The sequence below is a fragment of the Heloderma suspectum genome, chromosome 2, assembly GCF_057233095.1.
Source record: "Heloderma suspectum isolate Gila_16-S chromosome 2, 16-S_ref, whole genome shotgun sequence".
NCBI lineage: Eukaryota > Metazoa > Chordata > Lepidosauria > Squamata > Helodermatidae > Heloderma > Heloderma suspectum.
Genome location: NC_139459.1, coordinates 177,707,676 through 177,724,963, shown reverse-complemented (window position 1 = coordinate 177,724,963; position 17,288 = coordinate 177,707,676). Strand labels below are relative to the sequence as shown.

At 45.7% G+C, this 17,288-nt stretch overlaps 1 protein-coding gene across 2 annotated transcripts in view; it reads left to right on the top strand.

Annotated features, from left to right (window-relative positions):
* Positions 1–5,816: 5,816 nt before the first annotated feature.
* Positions 5,817–17,288, top strand: part of LOC146353442 (LIM homeobox transcription factor 1-alpha-like) — a 120,188-nt gene continuing 108,716 nt past the window's right edge. Inside the window, exons 1-2 of one of the 2 annotated variants that reach the window (XM_084836434.1) lie at positions 5,817–5,988; positions 10,851–10,936. In XM_084836434.1, coding sequence (XP_084692560.1) covers positions 10,879–10,936 — 58 coding nt within the window. In that variant the 5' untranslated portion in view covers positions 5,817–5,988; positions 10,851–10,878. The remainder of the gene's footprint in view (positions 5,989–10,850; positions 10,937–17,288) is intronic. The other variant, XM_084836433.1, reaches the window with a different exon arrangement.

Sequence of the window (17,288 nt, the reverse complement as noted above, 5' to 3'; positions counted from 1 at the left end):
CTCCTAAGTCAAGCGTCCCTAGGACTGCAGCCTTACGCGGCAAGCGCTGCCGGTCTCCACTGCTCCCTCCCTCCCATGGTTCCCAGAATGACAGGTAGCATTGTGGGGAGAGGGGAGTGAAGGAGGGGGGCGCCGAGACACATCCCTCCTGGCGCGCCACTTGTTGTGTCTAGAGAATTCCCCCCCCCCATGCAAGCTTTTTAGACAATAGCAGGGGGGAAGCGCCCCCCCCCCATCATCTTCCCACTCCTCCTCCTCTCCCCCTCCTCCTCCTCTCCCCATCGCTCCTCCGCAGCTGAAGGCAGACGGGACTAGCAGAGAGAAAAAACCGCGCCGGAGCCGGGTAAGTGGCGAGTTCGATGGCGATCTAGGGGTGATTTGCCTTCCGATGGTGGGATGGGGGGCGCACCAAAATATGGAAGAGGAGGGGAGGTCGGCGCGGGGGGGGGGAATCTCCTAAGATCTCGCCTCTCCACCAACACGCACACTTTGGCGGTCACTTCAGGGCGCTCCCGACGACTCCCGCGAGCCTAAGTACTGGCGAGTGTAGGACGTCGGTAGCTTACTCCAGGAAAGGCGAGCTGGGCGTTCGATCCCTTCCCCCGGCCTTGGTACCACTGGGTTGGAGGTGGGGGCTGGGGGAGAGGGAACCATTCACCTTTGCGCGGTCAATTAGGGGCGATTAATTCCCCACACACAGACCCCTCCCAAATTGCTCATCGGTTCAAGATTCGATTCTTTTCCAAGGGATGTCCTCTTTAATTATCGAAGAGAAGTTTTCTGAATTATGGAGCAGGGAAGAGAGAGTCCGTGGCTTTCAGAGTAGCCGAAGAGCGGGGGGGGGGGGGGAGACCTTCCCTATCCTTTCCCTCCGTTCTTCGGATCGCATCCCCTGGATAAAAACGGACAGAGAAACGTGCGTTTCTCCTCCTCCTCTCATACCGCTTGCGTATCTCGGGGTCATTCCAAGAGATTGCTTGGCAGTTGGCAGGAAGATCAGGGCAGGCGAGAGAGCGCAGAATTAACTGGAATTCACAGCCAAGAGATGCGGTGATGGGCTGGCCATGGTGGCTTGAAAGAGAGATCAGTCACAGCCGTGAAGGATCGGTCGGTCAATGGCTGTTCATTATGATTATATGGAACCTTCATGTTCAGCGGCAGAGTATCTGAATTTTAGGTGGAGCAAAAGCAAAGGCAAGCGATTGGTTTCATGGTTTGTGGGCTCCCCAGAGACACTAGCTGGCCACTGTGGGACACACAGAAGGATGCTCAACTAGATGGACCTTTGGACTGATGCTCCTGCAGGGCTTTTGCGTCCTATAGCCCCACAACGCCCGTGATGGGGTTTGCGTGGATACCAAACTCGTCGTAAGCGCTCTTCCCTCGGAAGTAACTCCGCTGTGTCGGGTGGGGCTTCTTCCTCAGGAAGCCCGCAGAGGAGCTCAGCCCTGAAGACCATACATGCCGACCCAGAGGGGGACAACGCCCCGAGTTCGGTTCGGGTTATGTGCATGCGCGCGTGTTTTTAAAGGGAATGACTCTTACGTACATTCCCTTGGAAATGCGCTTGCTTTAAATCAGTGGGACTGACGGCCAAGCAATGGGCATCGACCATTCATCGCCAGTAGTTAAACACTTCCGAACTCCCCCTTGGGGAAAATCCAATACAAGTCTTACTTGGAGTAGACCCATTGAAATGAATGGGATTTAAGTTAGCCACGACTAACTTAAATCCCATTAATTTCAATGGCTCTACTCTAAGCAGGACGTATGTTGGACTTCACCTCTTGATTCCAACGGGAAAGATTTCAGGGAGCGCTTCTGTCTCTCTTTCTCTCCCACTGAAATCAAAGAGGAGTGGATTGTGCCCCCTGTGTGTGCTTGGGCAGAAAGGGGGCGGTTATACAGCCCCCAAAGGACTATGACTTGGGCGTGTGGAGGGTGTGGGGATAACAGTCGGTTCTATCGGTATAGGTCTAACTTCTTCAGAGTTCAGACATCTTCAGCACTACGAGAGAGAGGACCGATTTTTCGCCGTTCTCCTCCTTCAAACTCCCTTTCTCTGTAAGTTCAGGAGAGACAAAGAAGTAAACACCCATAGGAAAAGACCCTACCGACCCCTGACCCCCAGCTGCTTTACTAGAGCAAAACCTCCACTGTATTTACATTTAAAAAATAAATAAAAAGGATGTAATCTTACTTGTGGATGTACGTGATCTGTGGGCATGTGCCCATCTAGGACACATATTTCCACTGTTAAGAGTACAGTGTGTGTGTGTGTGTGTGTGTGTGTACGGCGAAATAATTACAAATCGTAGAACTTACAGTGGAATCCTTTATGTATTTACTCAGAAGTAAGTCCTCTTGCGTGAGTTCCATGAGATTCATTTCCAGGTAAGTGTGTATAGGATTGCAGCCTTAAAATCGCAGGAATGTTTCCCTATAGGCACCTCCCCCCCCCCCCCGAAACCACCACACATATATGCATTTAAATATACTACCAGAGTACTTACTTGCCTGCGCCTGACTTCTGGTATTATGGCGTGGCTAGTCGGAGGTTGGGTCTAACCTGAGTGTTTTTAAAACGAGGAAGGGGTGGATTTGGGCTGCGATCCATATATCACTTCATCCAGGGCCGTTCCACTGAAGTCAAGGGAGCCCGTGTGTGTAGTGGTTGAGGTGCTAAATAAAATTAACAAAATACTATATACTAGTACACACAGAGCGAGAGACACGCGTATCTGTCTGCTATTTTATATTCGGAAACATTTGGTCTACATTCCATTGCGGGGGGGGGGGGGGGTCCGGCTGTCGGTCCTTGCTTATGTATAGACAGTAACAAATTTAGGCTACGTGTTCCAGAGGCCAGCGTTTTGCACTACGACCTCCTACGTTGCCAGTCGTACTTGTAAATTACACGAGTGGTGACTGCTCTAAATCAAATGCGCCTCGCATACTTAATTCAGCGTAGATGTTACAAAACGTTTTCCATAAGCCATCAACTCCTATAGATTGGCAAAATTGTGTGTGTTTCTTCACCTTACTACCTCGCTATATTGCAACAATTAGGACCATCACAAAATTATCGAGAATATAAAATAAGCATTTGGTCCCAGCTCCGCATAGTCCTTTAGTCCTTTTTAATCCTCTGTAAGCGAGGATTTAAAAAAAAAAAAAAAGATCAGGGCACGATCCAGCCAAAATAATGCATAATATAACCTTGTAATCCTGTGCAAATTTACCTGGAAGTAAGTGCCTTTGAACTCAGTGATACTTTTTTTCTGAGTAAACATAGGTTTCAATAGAAGAAATTCTATGTACTCAACTCTCCCCTCGAAATAACTGAGAGTGATCTGGCTGAATCCTGGCTCTTTTATTTGGTATTTTAAGAAGCGTATGGATGTACATTGTATTGCTCGTATAGTATCAATGTACGTGACATTTTTATAGACCAACACGTAAAAAGACAGGTATCTGCCGCGAGGAGAGTTCACGCATACTAGTTTTATTTATTATTTATTCAGTGGATTTCTATACCGCCTTTCTGAGGCGGTTTACACATGCGGAAATTTGGCAAGCCTCAACACATGGATAAACAAACACTTAGGCTTCACACACTTACCTGGGAATACGTCCAATTCAACTCGGTGGGGCTTACTTCTGAGTAGACATGTGTAGGACTGCACTCTTAACAAAGTTTACCAAAGTTTACCATAGGTGCAATCCTATGCGTGTCTACTCAGAAGTAAATCCGACTGAGTTCAATGGGACTTACTCCCCAGCTTGTGCGTGTATAGAATTTCAGCCTAAAAGACATTCTGTCCGAATTATAAAATCGCGAGTTCACCGATGTTATCTCTGGATGTTCCAGTGTTTTCCAAGGAATTGATTGCCAACAGACACCTCTTTTACCTGTAAGTAAGAGCCCACCGAACTCCTAAATCACGTGTGAGATCCAAGCCCCCCCCCCCCCGCCCCTCCAATCTATAAATCTGTAAGCAAGTCACAGAAGGCTACCCTGTGTTAGTCGATTGCAGGTTAAACAGCAATCCTGCGGCACTTCTAAAGACTAACCGTTTTATTACGCGGCCTGAGTTTTTGTGGGAGGACCCACCGTTGACTTTAAGCCTTATCCCGAGCTCATCAGGCGGCAGTCCGACTGAGATCCATGGGATTTGCTTGCAAGTCATTGGTCGGCTGCTTGTCGGTGCTATGAAATCTAAAAGCCGAGGTCCTCAGGCACAACGAGATGGCTGGGACTTCGAAGGAAATGCCTTTACCCAAGATCAGGCTATCAAGCGGCGTAACAGCGCAATCCTAAGCAGGTCTACACAGAAGTAAGATCCATGGAGTTCAATGGGCTTACTCCCAGTCAAGCGGGTCTAGGATTGCACTGTAAAAGGGCCCTGCTGTTATTGTTTGACTCTTTGGTCTCCGCTCTTTTATATCAGGCTTTTAGGAATCAGGAATGTATTGTTTTATGACTTTGGTGAGCCGCCTCCAGTGTTAGGAGAGGCGGTATATGAACCTTTTAAATATATCCACGTTTCTTTCTTTCTTTTTGCTTGCTGTTGCTGTGTTTTATATGAACGTTTAACAACGCGAGATTTAAAATTTTTATTTTGTGTAGTTGTTACGTTTCTATCCAGTGTTTCCTCCAAGGAATTGGAGGTACTCTACACCCACATTCCATTTTATCTTCACAACAGCCCTGTGAGGGAAATTAGGCAGACAGATCGTGACTGGTCCAAGGTCACCAAGGGCCTTCCTGGGGATTTATTGTCCTAGTCCAACACTACACTGTTTATTTTATGTTGCTTCCTCCGCCTCAGGATCCTTTGCCGAAAGGTGGGTTTGTAAGTGTGAAAATATGAACAGATCCAAGTATTCTCCTTAAGGGCATTATGAACATGTTAAAACGGATATAGTATACACCCGTACATCTTACAATATAATGACTGTTTACTCATTAAGTAAGGCCTAATATATTCAAGGGGGCTTATTCTCTGTTTAGTGTATTTAAGATAGGACCAAACATTACAGAGTACTTTCACACCAGATATCATGTAAAATGAAGCTGACTCCCATTTTCCCCCGTTTCCATTTTACCCGAGTTAGCCATTATTGGTGTTTTTCTTTTCGTAAATAAACATTCGATCCCTTTCAATGAAACGTTAAATACGAAACCTTCAAGTTTAAAAATAACATCTCCAAAATAAAATGCGGCCCGCCTCGAAATAAGGAGTGAAGTGTTTAAAAGAAAGGGTAGAAAAAAATCAACAAAACTCAGACTTTTAAAGTAGGTCCCTAACTTTGAACGCATAACGCGGGGGTGGGATGGGGGGGGGGAGAAACCTAAAAAGTGTCCCTTCTGGTAATTTTCTAATCCACCTAAAATGTCTTAAAATACCTTTTATTTTATTTTTTAAAAGATTAGAAACCTCAGAGTTAATATGGCTTTAAAACCATTACGAGGAATAATGAAATAAAGAAAGCAGAATCCATTTCTGGCCAGGTTTCGGTTACCATAAAACCCTTTCCCGCCCCTATCATTTTTTTAATGCTTGAAAAGCTTATTAATTATTATTGTTATTGTTATTCGAATTATAATAATTGAATAATAACGGGGAGAGTGGAACTGTTACTCTAGAAGATTTACCAAAATAAAAGAGAGAGAGAGAGAGAGATTGTAGCCAAAAGTCGACCGCGGAGACCTCGGCAGCAAACTGTCGGACGGCAATGAGCTTCGAATGTTCTCTACAGTGTGTGAACTCTCTGCCTTTGATGAGAAAAGTTCCATTGGAACGTTGCTTCCCGCAACATTCTGCTCTGCGATTTCTCCCAGCAACTTCTTACAGTGCTGGGGATCGCTGTGGGGCGGTTGGGCTAGACCGCAGTCTTTCTTTCCATGTCTTTTTTATTTTAATCACCTCTCTCTCCGAATTTAAAAAGGAATCAAGATCAGGACAAGTGGACCAAGAAAAGAGGGTAGGTGACCAATGGGTTCATCGCATCGAAGTAGCGGCCCTTAAGCAATAGAGTAATTTCGTTCATCAAGGTACCTACCTATCTCTAACTTCTTCTGTCCACCCGGACTTCTGGTTTTGGTCCTAATCAAATATCCAACCCCCTTCTCTGACTAACTTACCGGACACTTTAGATCCCGCCCCCCACCCCAAACCCTTCTCTTGTCAGGGGTAAAGAAAATATGTATTTTTGTTGTTTTATCATTCCACTAACAAAGGATCACAAATGGTGCAATCCTAAACATGTCTACTCAGAAGTAAGCCCCATTGAGTTCAATAAGAATTACTCCCAGGGAAGTGTGTATAAGATTACTCAGCCCAAGAGACCTTTTGTTCCTGTCTTACTCAGGGCTTACCCATCTACTCAGAAGTAAATGCTACTGAGTTCAATAAGCCTTTATTTTATTTTATTTTATTTTGCCTAAAAGATGTATAAGCCACCTTTTGGGGCAAAATACTCCCTAGGTGATGTACAAAATTTAAAACCACAAACCACAATAAAACAGTGATTTAAAACAAGAACAGTACAGTAATAAAAACATAATTAACGATTTAAACCAGCTAACACCATATATACCCAACACCACCTGATAAAGTAGGATTGCAACCTCAGCATCCTAAAGTTAAGTGCCACCGTGCTGGCCACTGCAATGCAGGAATTCCCCATTTCTAACTATGCCCTGGGTTTGGACCTTAAAATGTACTAACCTTACTCCTAATGTTTTCTCTAGGTGTGGTGGAAATAATTCCCTACCTGTGTGCTGGACCGAATTGTTCCTGTATGCCCTGAGCAATAAGATTGTCAGATAAAGAAAAGCTCCTGTGAGCTCACAAGTTCTCCACCCACAAAGGAGGCTGCTTTGCATGTCTCTGTATGATTTACTGTTCTGGCCATCCCATCTTCCAATCAGCCTCTGCTTGGGATGTGTGTATCTGAGAGGGACAGTTATCTTGCCCTGGCTCAGTATGAGATGTGATACTAGAGCAGTCAATCATGCCCAATGCAGAGACCCAGCACAATCCCCCCACCCCCATCCTCAGAAGAGGTTTCCTGTTGCATCTCTGAATGAGTTACTGCTCTGGGTTTGCCACCTTCCTATCAGGAGGCATGCCCAGAGCAGTGACTCATGCAGAAAGAGAAATGGCAAGTTCCTTTTAGAGCAGGTTAAGTCTTACTCTATGCACACTATAGGAGAAACCCCTTATGGGCTGTAAGAGGAAAAGGGTATCTCCATTTTAATTCAGGGGAAATGTTCCTCTGAAGTTTGGGAATCTGATCTAAGGAAAAGAATCCCCCCATTTAAAAAAAATGCAGAAATGCCCCACTCCAGATCAGTGGATTGTGCTCCCCCTTCACTGGTCCCCACACTGTTGAATCCACCCAGCACACAATATCATTGATGCCCCCTTCTGCCAAAAACTTTAACAGCTGCCATCTACAACTCCAGCCCCATTGGCCTCTAATCTGGTGCTGCTGTTTATTTTCCTCCTCTGTTCTCCTGTCAGCAGCTGCATAGGCAGAGAATCAGCTTCCTCTTCAGAAGCCTTGGTGTTGCAGAGGATGTCCAGGGCTTAGCCTTGCCCCATCCAATGCCAAGGCCCTGCCTTTGAGCATGACAATAGCAACATGCCAGTGGTCATGCTGGCTGGGAATTATAGGAAATGTGGTCCAACCCATCTGGAGGGCACCAGGTTGGGGAAAGTCTGGGTTAGCAGATTGCACTTGCAGATTTAAATCCCAGCTTTATACCATCCCAAGCCCATCTTTAACATAACTACTTATGTAGTTATCTTCATTTTCATATCTTCATTTTAGCAGCCCTTCCTCATGTACATGAGAGCCAGCATGGCGTAGTGGCTAGAGTGTTGGACTGGGAGCCGGGAGATCCGGGTTCTAGTCCCCACTCAGTCATGGAAGCTCAATGGGTGACTTTGGGCCAGGCACAAACTCTCAGCCCAACCTACCTCACAGGGTTGTTGTGAGGATAAAATGGAGAGGAGGAGGAAAATGTAAGCTGCCTTGGGTTCCTTGCAAGAGGAAAAAGGCAGGATATAAATGGAATAAATAAATAAATAAATAAATCTCTTCCCCTATGGCTGACATTTTGAAGGGGCTGCAGTGTCATAAAGGGCGAACCAGAGTAGGGACAAAGGAGATCCATGTGCAACTTTAAACCCATTTTTAGGGCCTTTCTTTCTCCTTAGAAGAGCCGTTATACCTCCTGACCTCTTACCTACCAGCCTGTCCTCTGCTTTTGCTTTGATCTCTTTCATCTAAAGCATTCCTCTCTCAGTAATCCCAGCCCTGTAAGGTAGGCTATTATTACTGTTAGGGCTGCCCACTTTTCAGCCTAGACCTGTGCCTTTACTGGCAACTTGATCCACAGAAATGGGTGGGATTGCCTTTATCTTTGTGCTCTGAAAAAGATCACCAGCTGATTCCTGAAGATCAAGTTACAGAAGCTGGCTGGCAGTTCTAATTATCACCCCCATATTACAGATACTGGGGAGCAGGGACTGAGGCTAGAAGGTACCTGTCTTGGCTAAGGTCACCTCTTAAATTCATGGGATTAGAATATAAATCTGGGTCTTCATTACTCGGGGTGCTTCCTTATGAAGATTTTATCGTGCCATCATCATGTCCCATTTGTGGAATTTTATGGGGAGAGTGTATGTCTAGATGACATCATCTTCCACTCCTAACACTCCCATGTTTTCCTACTGCTGCTTCTGTCTTTTTTCTTACTGCAGAAAATCTGTTAAGAAATAGAAAAAGAAAGACCAGCTATACAATACCTTCCAACTTTCAGCACTAGGATCCTTCAGTCTGGAAGACCACTCCTAGTTTATACTCTCAACCTCTGTATTATCTACCAGCTCATGCCTTTGCAAAATCACATTAGACCTATTAAACTCTGCAGAGAAAAACAGTTACAATAACAGACACACAAACTTACCAAGGCTGTGATGTACTTTAAAAAAAAATTTTTTTTTACAAAGCTTAAAGTTTATGGTCTGAATATGGTTGCCATAGTAGTTTACCAGCTCCTGTTATGTAGACCGCAGCAGACAGCCATTGTGTAGTGGTTAGAGTGCTGTACCAGGACTCAGGAGACACAGGCTCTAGCTCCCACATGGCCATGAAGCTCACTGGGTGATTTTGGGCCAGTCACTGATTCTCAGCTTAACCTACCTCACACAGTTAGGAGGAGAGGAGGAGAATAATGTATACCACCTTGGGCTCCTTGGAGGAAAGGCAGGATATAAATTTAACAAATAAATAAGTAGTAGGTGAGAATATTTGCCTCCCAGTCTCGAAAAGCATCACTTGCTGATTTCTGCTTCTCAAACTGCTGTCAAAAGCACAGGAGCAGGTTGGGTTGGTTTTCTCCTGTCAGTTGGCAGCCCTGAATATATCTGATTTTGTTTTTCTGCCTGGGCTTTTATCATGACAGAAGGCTCAATACTATCTAGGTCTTGGGAAAATGCCTAATGCATTTGTCACTCCTCCTCCTGTTAGTACAATGGATGTTGTGGATTCACTGGGCAGCAAAATAGAAAAAGGACAGGACAAGAGCAGGTTCCTTCCTACATACCAGGTGAACATTTAGGTGTCACACACACACACACACACACACACACACGTATTTTAACCCTATCACCACCAGTGGCCAGTGCTTAATGATCTTAACTGAACTAATTCTCATGGCAGTCCTATGAGACAGTGATTATAATGTGTCATTCAATCCTAAGGCTCAGCCCTGGAATATTACAAGTAATTATAAAGAAGGAAGTGTTTCTGAGCATGTGCAGAGTGCCTCCCCCTCCCTAGTGAATCATCACAGCCAGCACTCACATATTTGGCATTAGTGGTAAGCGTTTCTAGGTATGAACTCCCAACAGGCCTCTTTTTAAGAAACTAAATGCAGATCACAGGTCCCCCAAGTAATGCTGTAACTGGTCTTTCTGGAAAACTTTTGTGGAGATGCAGTTGTGCCTGGGTGACTGGGAACTTTGCCTGTTAAAGTGCTGCGATGATGTGGCCCAACTAACAAGTATGAGCAGAGAAGTCTGAAATCTTATCCTAGCAGCAAAGTCACTACGGGTGCAGTCCTATGGATGTTTAGACAGCTGAGTTGAGAGGCAGTGTGATGTAGGGTTTAGACAGTTCAGAGGCAGTGGGATGTAGGGTTAGAGTGCTGGCCTGGGACTTTGGAGATCCGGATTCTAGTCCCACTTGGCATGAGCCTCACTGGGTGGCTTTGGGCCAGTCACGGTCTACTGAGAGGATGAACACAGAGTGCCGTGAACACTCACATGTATCGCACACACCGCTCCCTATCATTTAGTCATTAGAGGCACAGATGATCTGCTGCTAAAAAATAAAAGATGGTCGCCCAAATCCAAAACAGACTCCAAGAAACTACACCAAGAGTATATAGCAGGAATGGGGAATATATGCCCTTCCAGATGTGGTTGGAGTGCAGCTCCCATCATCCCCTGGCATTGGCTAGGCTGGTTAGGGCTAATGGAAGGCATAGTCCAACCACATCTGGAAGGCCATATGTTCCCCAAGCTTGGTATACAGCTTCAGTCTTCCCCAACTCAGTGCCCTCCAGGACAAATCCCATCATCAGCCAGCTCAGGCTGAGGAAGCTGATATAGCCCCTTTTGGAGTTTTGTGGTTGGCAAATACGTGAGGAGGCAGAAGCTGGACCTGTGGAGAATTCCCGTCCCCCTTGTTCCAGTGCAGAAGCCGGCCAGCCTCCTTGCCCTTATCTCCCCCTTGTTTTTATGAGTGACGCTGTCTCTTCTCCTTGGCAGGCCCACCCTCTGCTGCCAGGCCTGAAGGATGAAGACTGAAGAGGCTCCTTCTTGTCTGCAGCAGGCCACACCAGTCCTTGGCTATGGTGAGTTTCTGGGCTAGGGAAGGGCATGTGTGGAACTTCACAGGGTGGCGGGGGGACGTTTGCTGGTTATGAGATTCCTATGGAGTCATCACCCCACAATCCAGTGGTCTCTACTGAATGTCTGCTTTGATACCACGGCTCTGCGTATGTGCTAGTTGGCACTGGTTCCTCATGAGCATTGGAAATTCTGACACTGTCCTCTAGACTCTGCCTAAGCCTGGGGTGTTGAACCTCTGTCCGCCTGAGGGCCAAATTCCATTTCAGAGAAGCTCTCGGGGGCTGCATTCCCGTGGTGGGCGGGGCCAAAGGCAAGAGGGGCAATTCTAAAAATGCCAGCATATTGTATCTTACTGCTGATAGCTGAGCCTTGCGAGAGGCATTCCAACCTTTTAGAATGGGGAAGAAATGGCACAAAAGCTGTTGTTGTTGTTCAGTTGTTAAGTCGTGTCCGACTCTTCATGACCCCATGGACCATAGCACGCCAGGCCTTCCTGTCCTGCACAAAAGCTGAGAAACCACCAAATGATTAGTGGTTGGGGGAAAGGGGGTGAGGCCAAGGGAAAGGGGGTGGGACCCTCTGAGGAAACCCAGAGGGCCAGATTGGGACCCCAAGAGGGCCAGATTTGGCCTGAGGTTCTGGACCCCTGGCTTAAGAGAATAGTGTCAAGCCATCTTATAGTGACCCTTTGCCAATCAAGAAGGGAAGCCTGCAGTAACTATGAACTAAAGGCAGGAACATGCTGGGAAGTTATTTCTGAAAACTGATGTCAGGATGATGAGCTTGAGCCTTCCACTTTGTGTATTCACTGGGACCACCTAAAGATGTGAATGCCTCTGAACATGGACAGAGGGCTTTCCCCTCACCGGTGACCAGAGCTACTGTAATGACAGAATGTATCTTTGATTTGTTTACATCAGTGTCATAGACATTACAAGGAAGGGTGACCACAAGTCTTATACAATAACAATATTCATTCACACTGTCCCTCAAAGGGGTAACCTGTTTCTAGGCACTATCCAAGTAGGGATGGGAAGATCAGTCTATTTCCTGTCCATGTCAGTTTCACATTCACAAGTCCATTCTGTCTTGTTGCTGTATTCATCTGCATTTTTTTAAAGAAACATGAAATTGAAAATTTAAATTGTAAATTGCAAATTTTAAATTTTAAACAATTAAAATTTAAATTTAAAATTTAAATGAAAAAGATTTTTTTTACAAAATCTGCACAAAAACATCATATTTAAGTATTTTTCAGCATATTGTCTCTCACTGTACTAACTGTCCAATGTATTTCATCTTAAAATGTGTGTGTTTTTATATAGATTTTCACATGCTTTTCAACCTCTGAGAATCGCATCACAAAATTCAGAGGAGTGTGGAATCCAGGGGATAACTGTGCGCTAATCTGTGTGTTAGTCTGGGAGGTGTGGATCAGATCAGTTTGTTTGAAAATGTGGGTCTACTAGCAACCCTGATATAAAGTGCTGGTCATTACCTATGAAGTCCTAAACAGCTTATGCCCAGGCAGCGCATCTAAAGGACCTCTTCCTCCCATACCATCCTGCTTGCACTCTGATGAAAACCCCAGCAGGGCTGGTACTACCATTAGGAAAGTAAGGCAACCAACTCAGGCAGTGGATGATGGGAGGAGGGGGATACTAGGGGCGGTAAATATCCCTTCGACATTCCCCCTGAGCCCACCACCACTCCTTCCATTCCCATCCTCCTGAGCCAGTACCCAACAGCAATGCTTGCTTGTTGCTGACCTGGGCTAGCTGTGTCCCAACATGCCACAGATGACACCACTGGGAAAGGCCCATGGCCAAGCGAGCAGAGATGCGACCAGGCGAGGCCACATCTGCCAGGAGGCATCACATGTGCTCAGGCATTGCTCTGCTCACATGATGACGCGTGCTGGTGACGCAGCTGCACTTGGTGCAGTGGCAGGGCTGGCCTTTCCATCAGGCAAAGTGAGACTGTCACCTCAAGCCACAGAGGCTGGGAGGTGGCAGGAAGGTGTTGGGGGAGATTCCTGCCTTGAGCAGGGGGTTGGACTCGATGGTCTTGTAGGCCCCTTCCAACCCTACTATTCTATGATTCTACGATTCTACAGCCATGCGGTCCACACTGCTCCCCCTAAGCTGGCCCGTTGCCTCCAGGTGCGGTGGAGGATGCTCTCCCATCGCTGTCAGTGCTGAAGAAAGATCCAGTCCAGTCAGCTTTTGTACATAGAATAGGAAAGGGGTGCCATCTTGTTTTTTGCCTCAGGCAACAAGATAGCTTGGATTGGCCCTGTGCAGCAGAGCAGGCCCCAGATGGAGCAGTGAGGGGGCATTAGCAAGCTGATGCAGTAGAGAATGCTGTCTTGTCACCAGTGTTAAAATAAGATTCAACTGCCAGTCTGGATGGCTTTTGTTCATGGAGGCTGGGGAGGTACCATCTTGTTCTTTGCCTCAAGCCGCAAAATGTCTTGGGCTGGACCTGCCCTTTTCTTCATCCCCAAAACAGGCTGATTGGGACACAGGGCAAAGCCATTTCCATGGCCACATCCCAGTGGCCGGTGTCTCTCCAACAGGAGTTTCCTCTCTGGACCATTCATGGTTTACTTTCCACTATCTAATTCAGACAAGCTTGTTTAGGCAGGTGTTTGTATGTTTAAACCAGAGGAGGGCAATTGTGGCCCTCCAGATGGTTCAGCCTACAACTCCCATCAGCCCTTACCATTGACTATGCTGGCTAGGGCTGATGGGAGTTGTAAGCCAAAATATTAGGAGGGCCACAAGTCCCCCCCCCAATTCCCAGTTTAAGCAAACAAATTCAGTCCCACCTTTCCATCCAAAATGGTGCTCTAGGCAGACAACAACAACAATAACAACAACAAACAAAAATAAAATATAGATTGAAAACAGAATCTGAATTAAAACATAATGTAAAAACAAATTATTTTAAAAGCCTGCCAGCAGAAGGACATCCAAGACACCCTGCTAAAGAAGACCAATCCAGCATCCTTTAACAGGGAGTTCCAGAGTCTGGGAGCAGCCACAGAGAAGGCCCTCTCTTACGGCCCTGCCAATACATGCCTCCGATGGTGGTGGGACCAAGAGACGGGTCTCCACCGAAGACCTTCAAACTTGGGCAGTCTCATGTGGGAGATTGTGGTCTTTCAATCGATTCAGTAGCTGGGTTTTTCAATAGGTTTATGGGTTTATGCGGAGTCTGGTGTTTTAGTTCTTGCTGCACTATCTCTTTTCTGTGTTTTGATGTTGTTGTTATTTCTGTTATTGTATTTTTGAATTATTTTTATGAATGCGTTGTTAGCCACTTGAGCACTGTGTGTGTGTGGGTGTGCATGTGTACATATCAGAAAGGCAAGATATACATTATCATAACAAATAAATAATGTGGCACTTAAAAGTCTAAGAAAGGGATCCTATGGTCCCTGGGCAAGCATCCCAGGGGCCATAGCATGGCTCAGAAAGGAGAGTCGGAGATCTGCCCCCCACCTCCGCCCCCTCGCAGCTGACATGGAAAGAACCCTGCTGGCTGCCTCTCTGAGGTCAGAAAATCGACCTCAGAGAGTGGGGAAAGGGAGCGATCTGGTAGACGGGGAGGGGAGGAGACCAGAGAGGCCAGGATATGATTTATCCTGAGCCTCCTTCCCTCCCCTCCCCCTCTAAAGTACCCTTGCTTGACGGGCTGAAAAAAAGCCTGTCTAGCAAAAAAAAAAAAAAGGAGATGGGAGGACAGGGAGGCCAAGATCGCGCCCTTTTGGCCTCGGCCTGGCAGAGCACAGGAATCTCGGAAGCCTCTGAGTTGGGGGTTTTGGTCAGTAACATTGATAATAAACAAGCTCTTCTTACCAAAGACGAGACAAAATGCATGTAACAAATTCAACCATCGTAACACAAAGAAAAACAGCATATGTAATCTTAACTTCAGTTTTAAGGCTAATAAAATGCTGCCGGTCAGTGCAACCATGTTTGTAATCACTACTCTAAAAACTACCCATTTATCATAGACCATTTATCACTGAAATGCAACTGATGCAACTGTCATGGTAATATTTTAATGTATGTAAGCCGAGATCTTTCAAAAGCATTCGGTGGGTTTTCTGATTTCTAATGCCTTAGCCTCGCCACGCTTTCTAAGTTTCTGGAGGAACAACCTATGTATTTCAATGCCTTTTCTCAATAAACATGATGGCTAGAAACTTTAAAAAATTGGTCAGTATTCTCAAAATCATAGCTTGGCTCTTGAGCTTCTTGTAATGTAGTGGCTCACTTTGGATTGTACAAAGTTATACATGTATGCATGTTCATTTATATCTTGTGTACCTTTCCTGCCAACTGTTAGTCCTATTCTGTATGGAATTAATTATATGCATCCTACAGATCATACTCCATCTAAGACAGAGGTGGGGAACCTGAGGCCCAGGGCCAAAGCCATCCCTCTGGGATTCCCTAGATGGCCATGCCCCTTCCCCTGGCTCCACCCCCTTTGCCCAACCACCAATCATTTGGTGGTTTCCTGACTTTTGTGGAGTTTCTCCCCCCCCCCCCCCCCCGGCCATTCTAAAAGGTTGACATGCTTCTTCTAAGGCTTAGTTCCTGGCAGGAAGAGCTTTAAGCTGCAATATGCTTTTTGGCCCAAGCCACCAACGCAGCCACAGAAAGCTTTTCTGAAATGGAATTCAACCCTCCAGTTGAAAGAGGTTCAACACACCCGATCTAAGATAATGATGTCTAGGTGTGAAGGAAGGCAGAGCCCTTGTAACTTTTAAGAGCTCCATAGAAAGGGGGATTTCATAGAAAGGTGGAATCCTTTATCATCCTCCTATGATCAGCAACATTTCCCTCTTCTGCACAGCTCTTAAAAGTCGGTGTCCCTTTCTTTTGCATGTAGTTGCTTTAGTCTGCAAAGGCATGCTGGGGAGCATCTCTCTTGATGCATCTTCACTAGTCTGAAGTAAGTCCCACTGTGTTCAATGGGTCATACTCCCAGGTAAGTGTGCATAGGATTTTTACAGCCTAAACTGCAAAACCAGGCTTGCCTATGCAAGCAAGGGTGAGGTCTGCAGGAAAATATATCCCTCTCAGTCTCTTTCAAATAAACAAACTGGAAGCAAATAATACATGGAAAGGGAGTACAGAGACCTTTGAAATGGCATCTCTGGGACAATTATGCCAGAGACTTTCCACTAACGCAGCAAACCTTGGCATTTTGCCGTTAAATAAAGTGGAATAATGCGGCACGAGAGAGGGTTGTTTTCATGGAGCCCAAACCATCTCCATTTCTTTATGACTTTTAATTTCAGTATGATTATAAGCATGCACAGGCTGAAGGTGTAGGTAGAAAGGCGCACCACAATTAGAATAAAAGGCCTTGCTCCCAAATATCGCAGTCTCCATTGGCCCAGATTGTGTGTGTGTGTGTGTGTGTGTGTGTGTGTGAGAGAGAGAGAGAGAGAGAGAGAGACAGAAATCTGCCAATCAAAGGGCGAGAAATATACAGCAAGAGCTGCTGAACCAAAGCTCCAAGGAATTGCAATGGCTGCTTCTAATATAACCTTTGTTATTTACTTACAAACACCCTTGATTCACTTAAACCTGAATTAGTTCAACCAAGACATCAAGGTGGTGGTGAAGAAATGGGGGGGGGGCTGTTGCAATGCAAAGGGGGACAGGGTTCCCTTACCTTTAATAATTGTGTAGAAGAGGGAATTTTGAAAGGTGCTGCTTCTCTCCACATATGGTAGCCACTTGTATCACCCAAAAGGAGGATTTGCATAACCAAAAAAAAGGAAACAAAGTGTTATTTGCATGGAATGTGCATATGCTAATTTATGGGTATGGATGCAAATTTAGAAATAATTATGATGATTTAAATAGAAATACAGTACATCTCATCCTAGTAGGGAAGACTGATCAAGTGCCCTCTGTGCCTCCTTCCTCAGTCTGCTGCCCAGGTGCAGTTGATAGGCAACTTCAAGGCCCCGCTCTTCTTTCCAATGGTTCTTTATCTTTATACTGGTCTTAGCCTGACCTTCAAATAGAGGGCTGTTTACTGTAAAAGAAGACAGATGGCCAACCTATGACTCTACCTGACCCAGGGCAATAACAGCGTCACACCGTCATCAAAAATTTGTCCCCTACCATCCAAAAGGAATTTGAGTTGAACGGTGCAACTCGGGACTTTCTTTGTTTGCTCCAGAAATTCACATGGTCATATCCAAATCTGCCATGCTATTGTTCAATCCACCACTCATCCACAGGAACTTAATTGCCAGGTTTATGGGTTGTGGTGATAAGTTTAACTGTTAAGCATCTCCCATAATCACACCAAATCCCACTA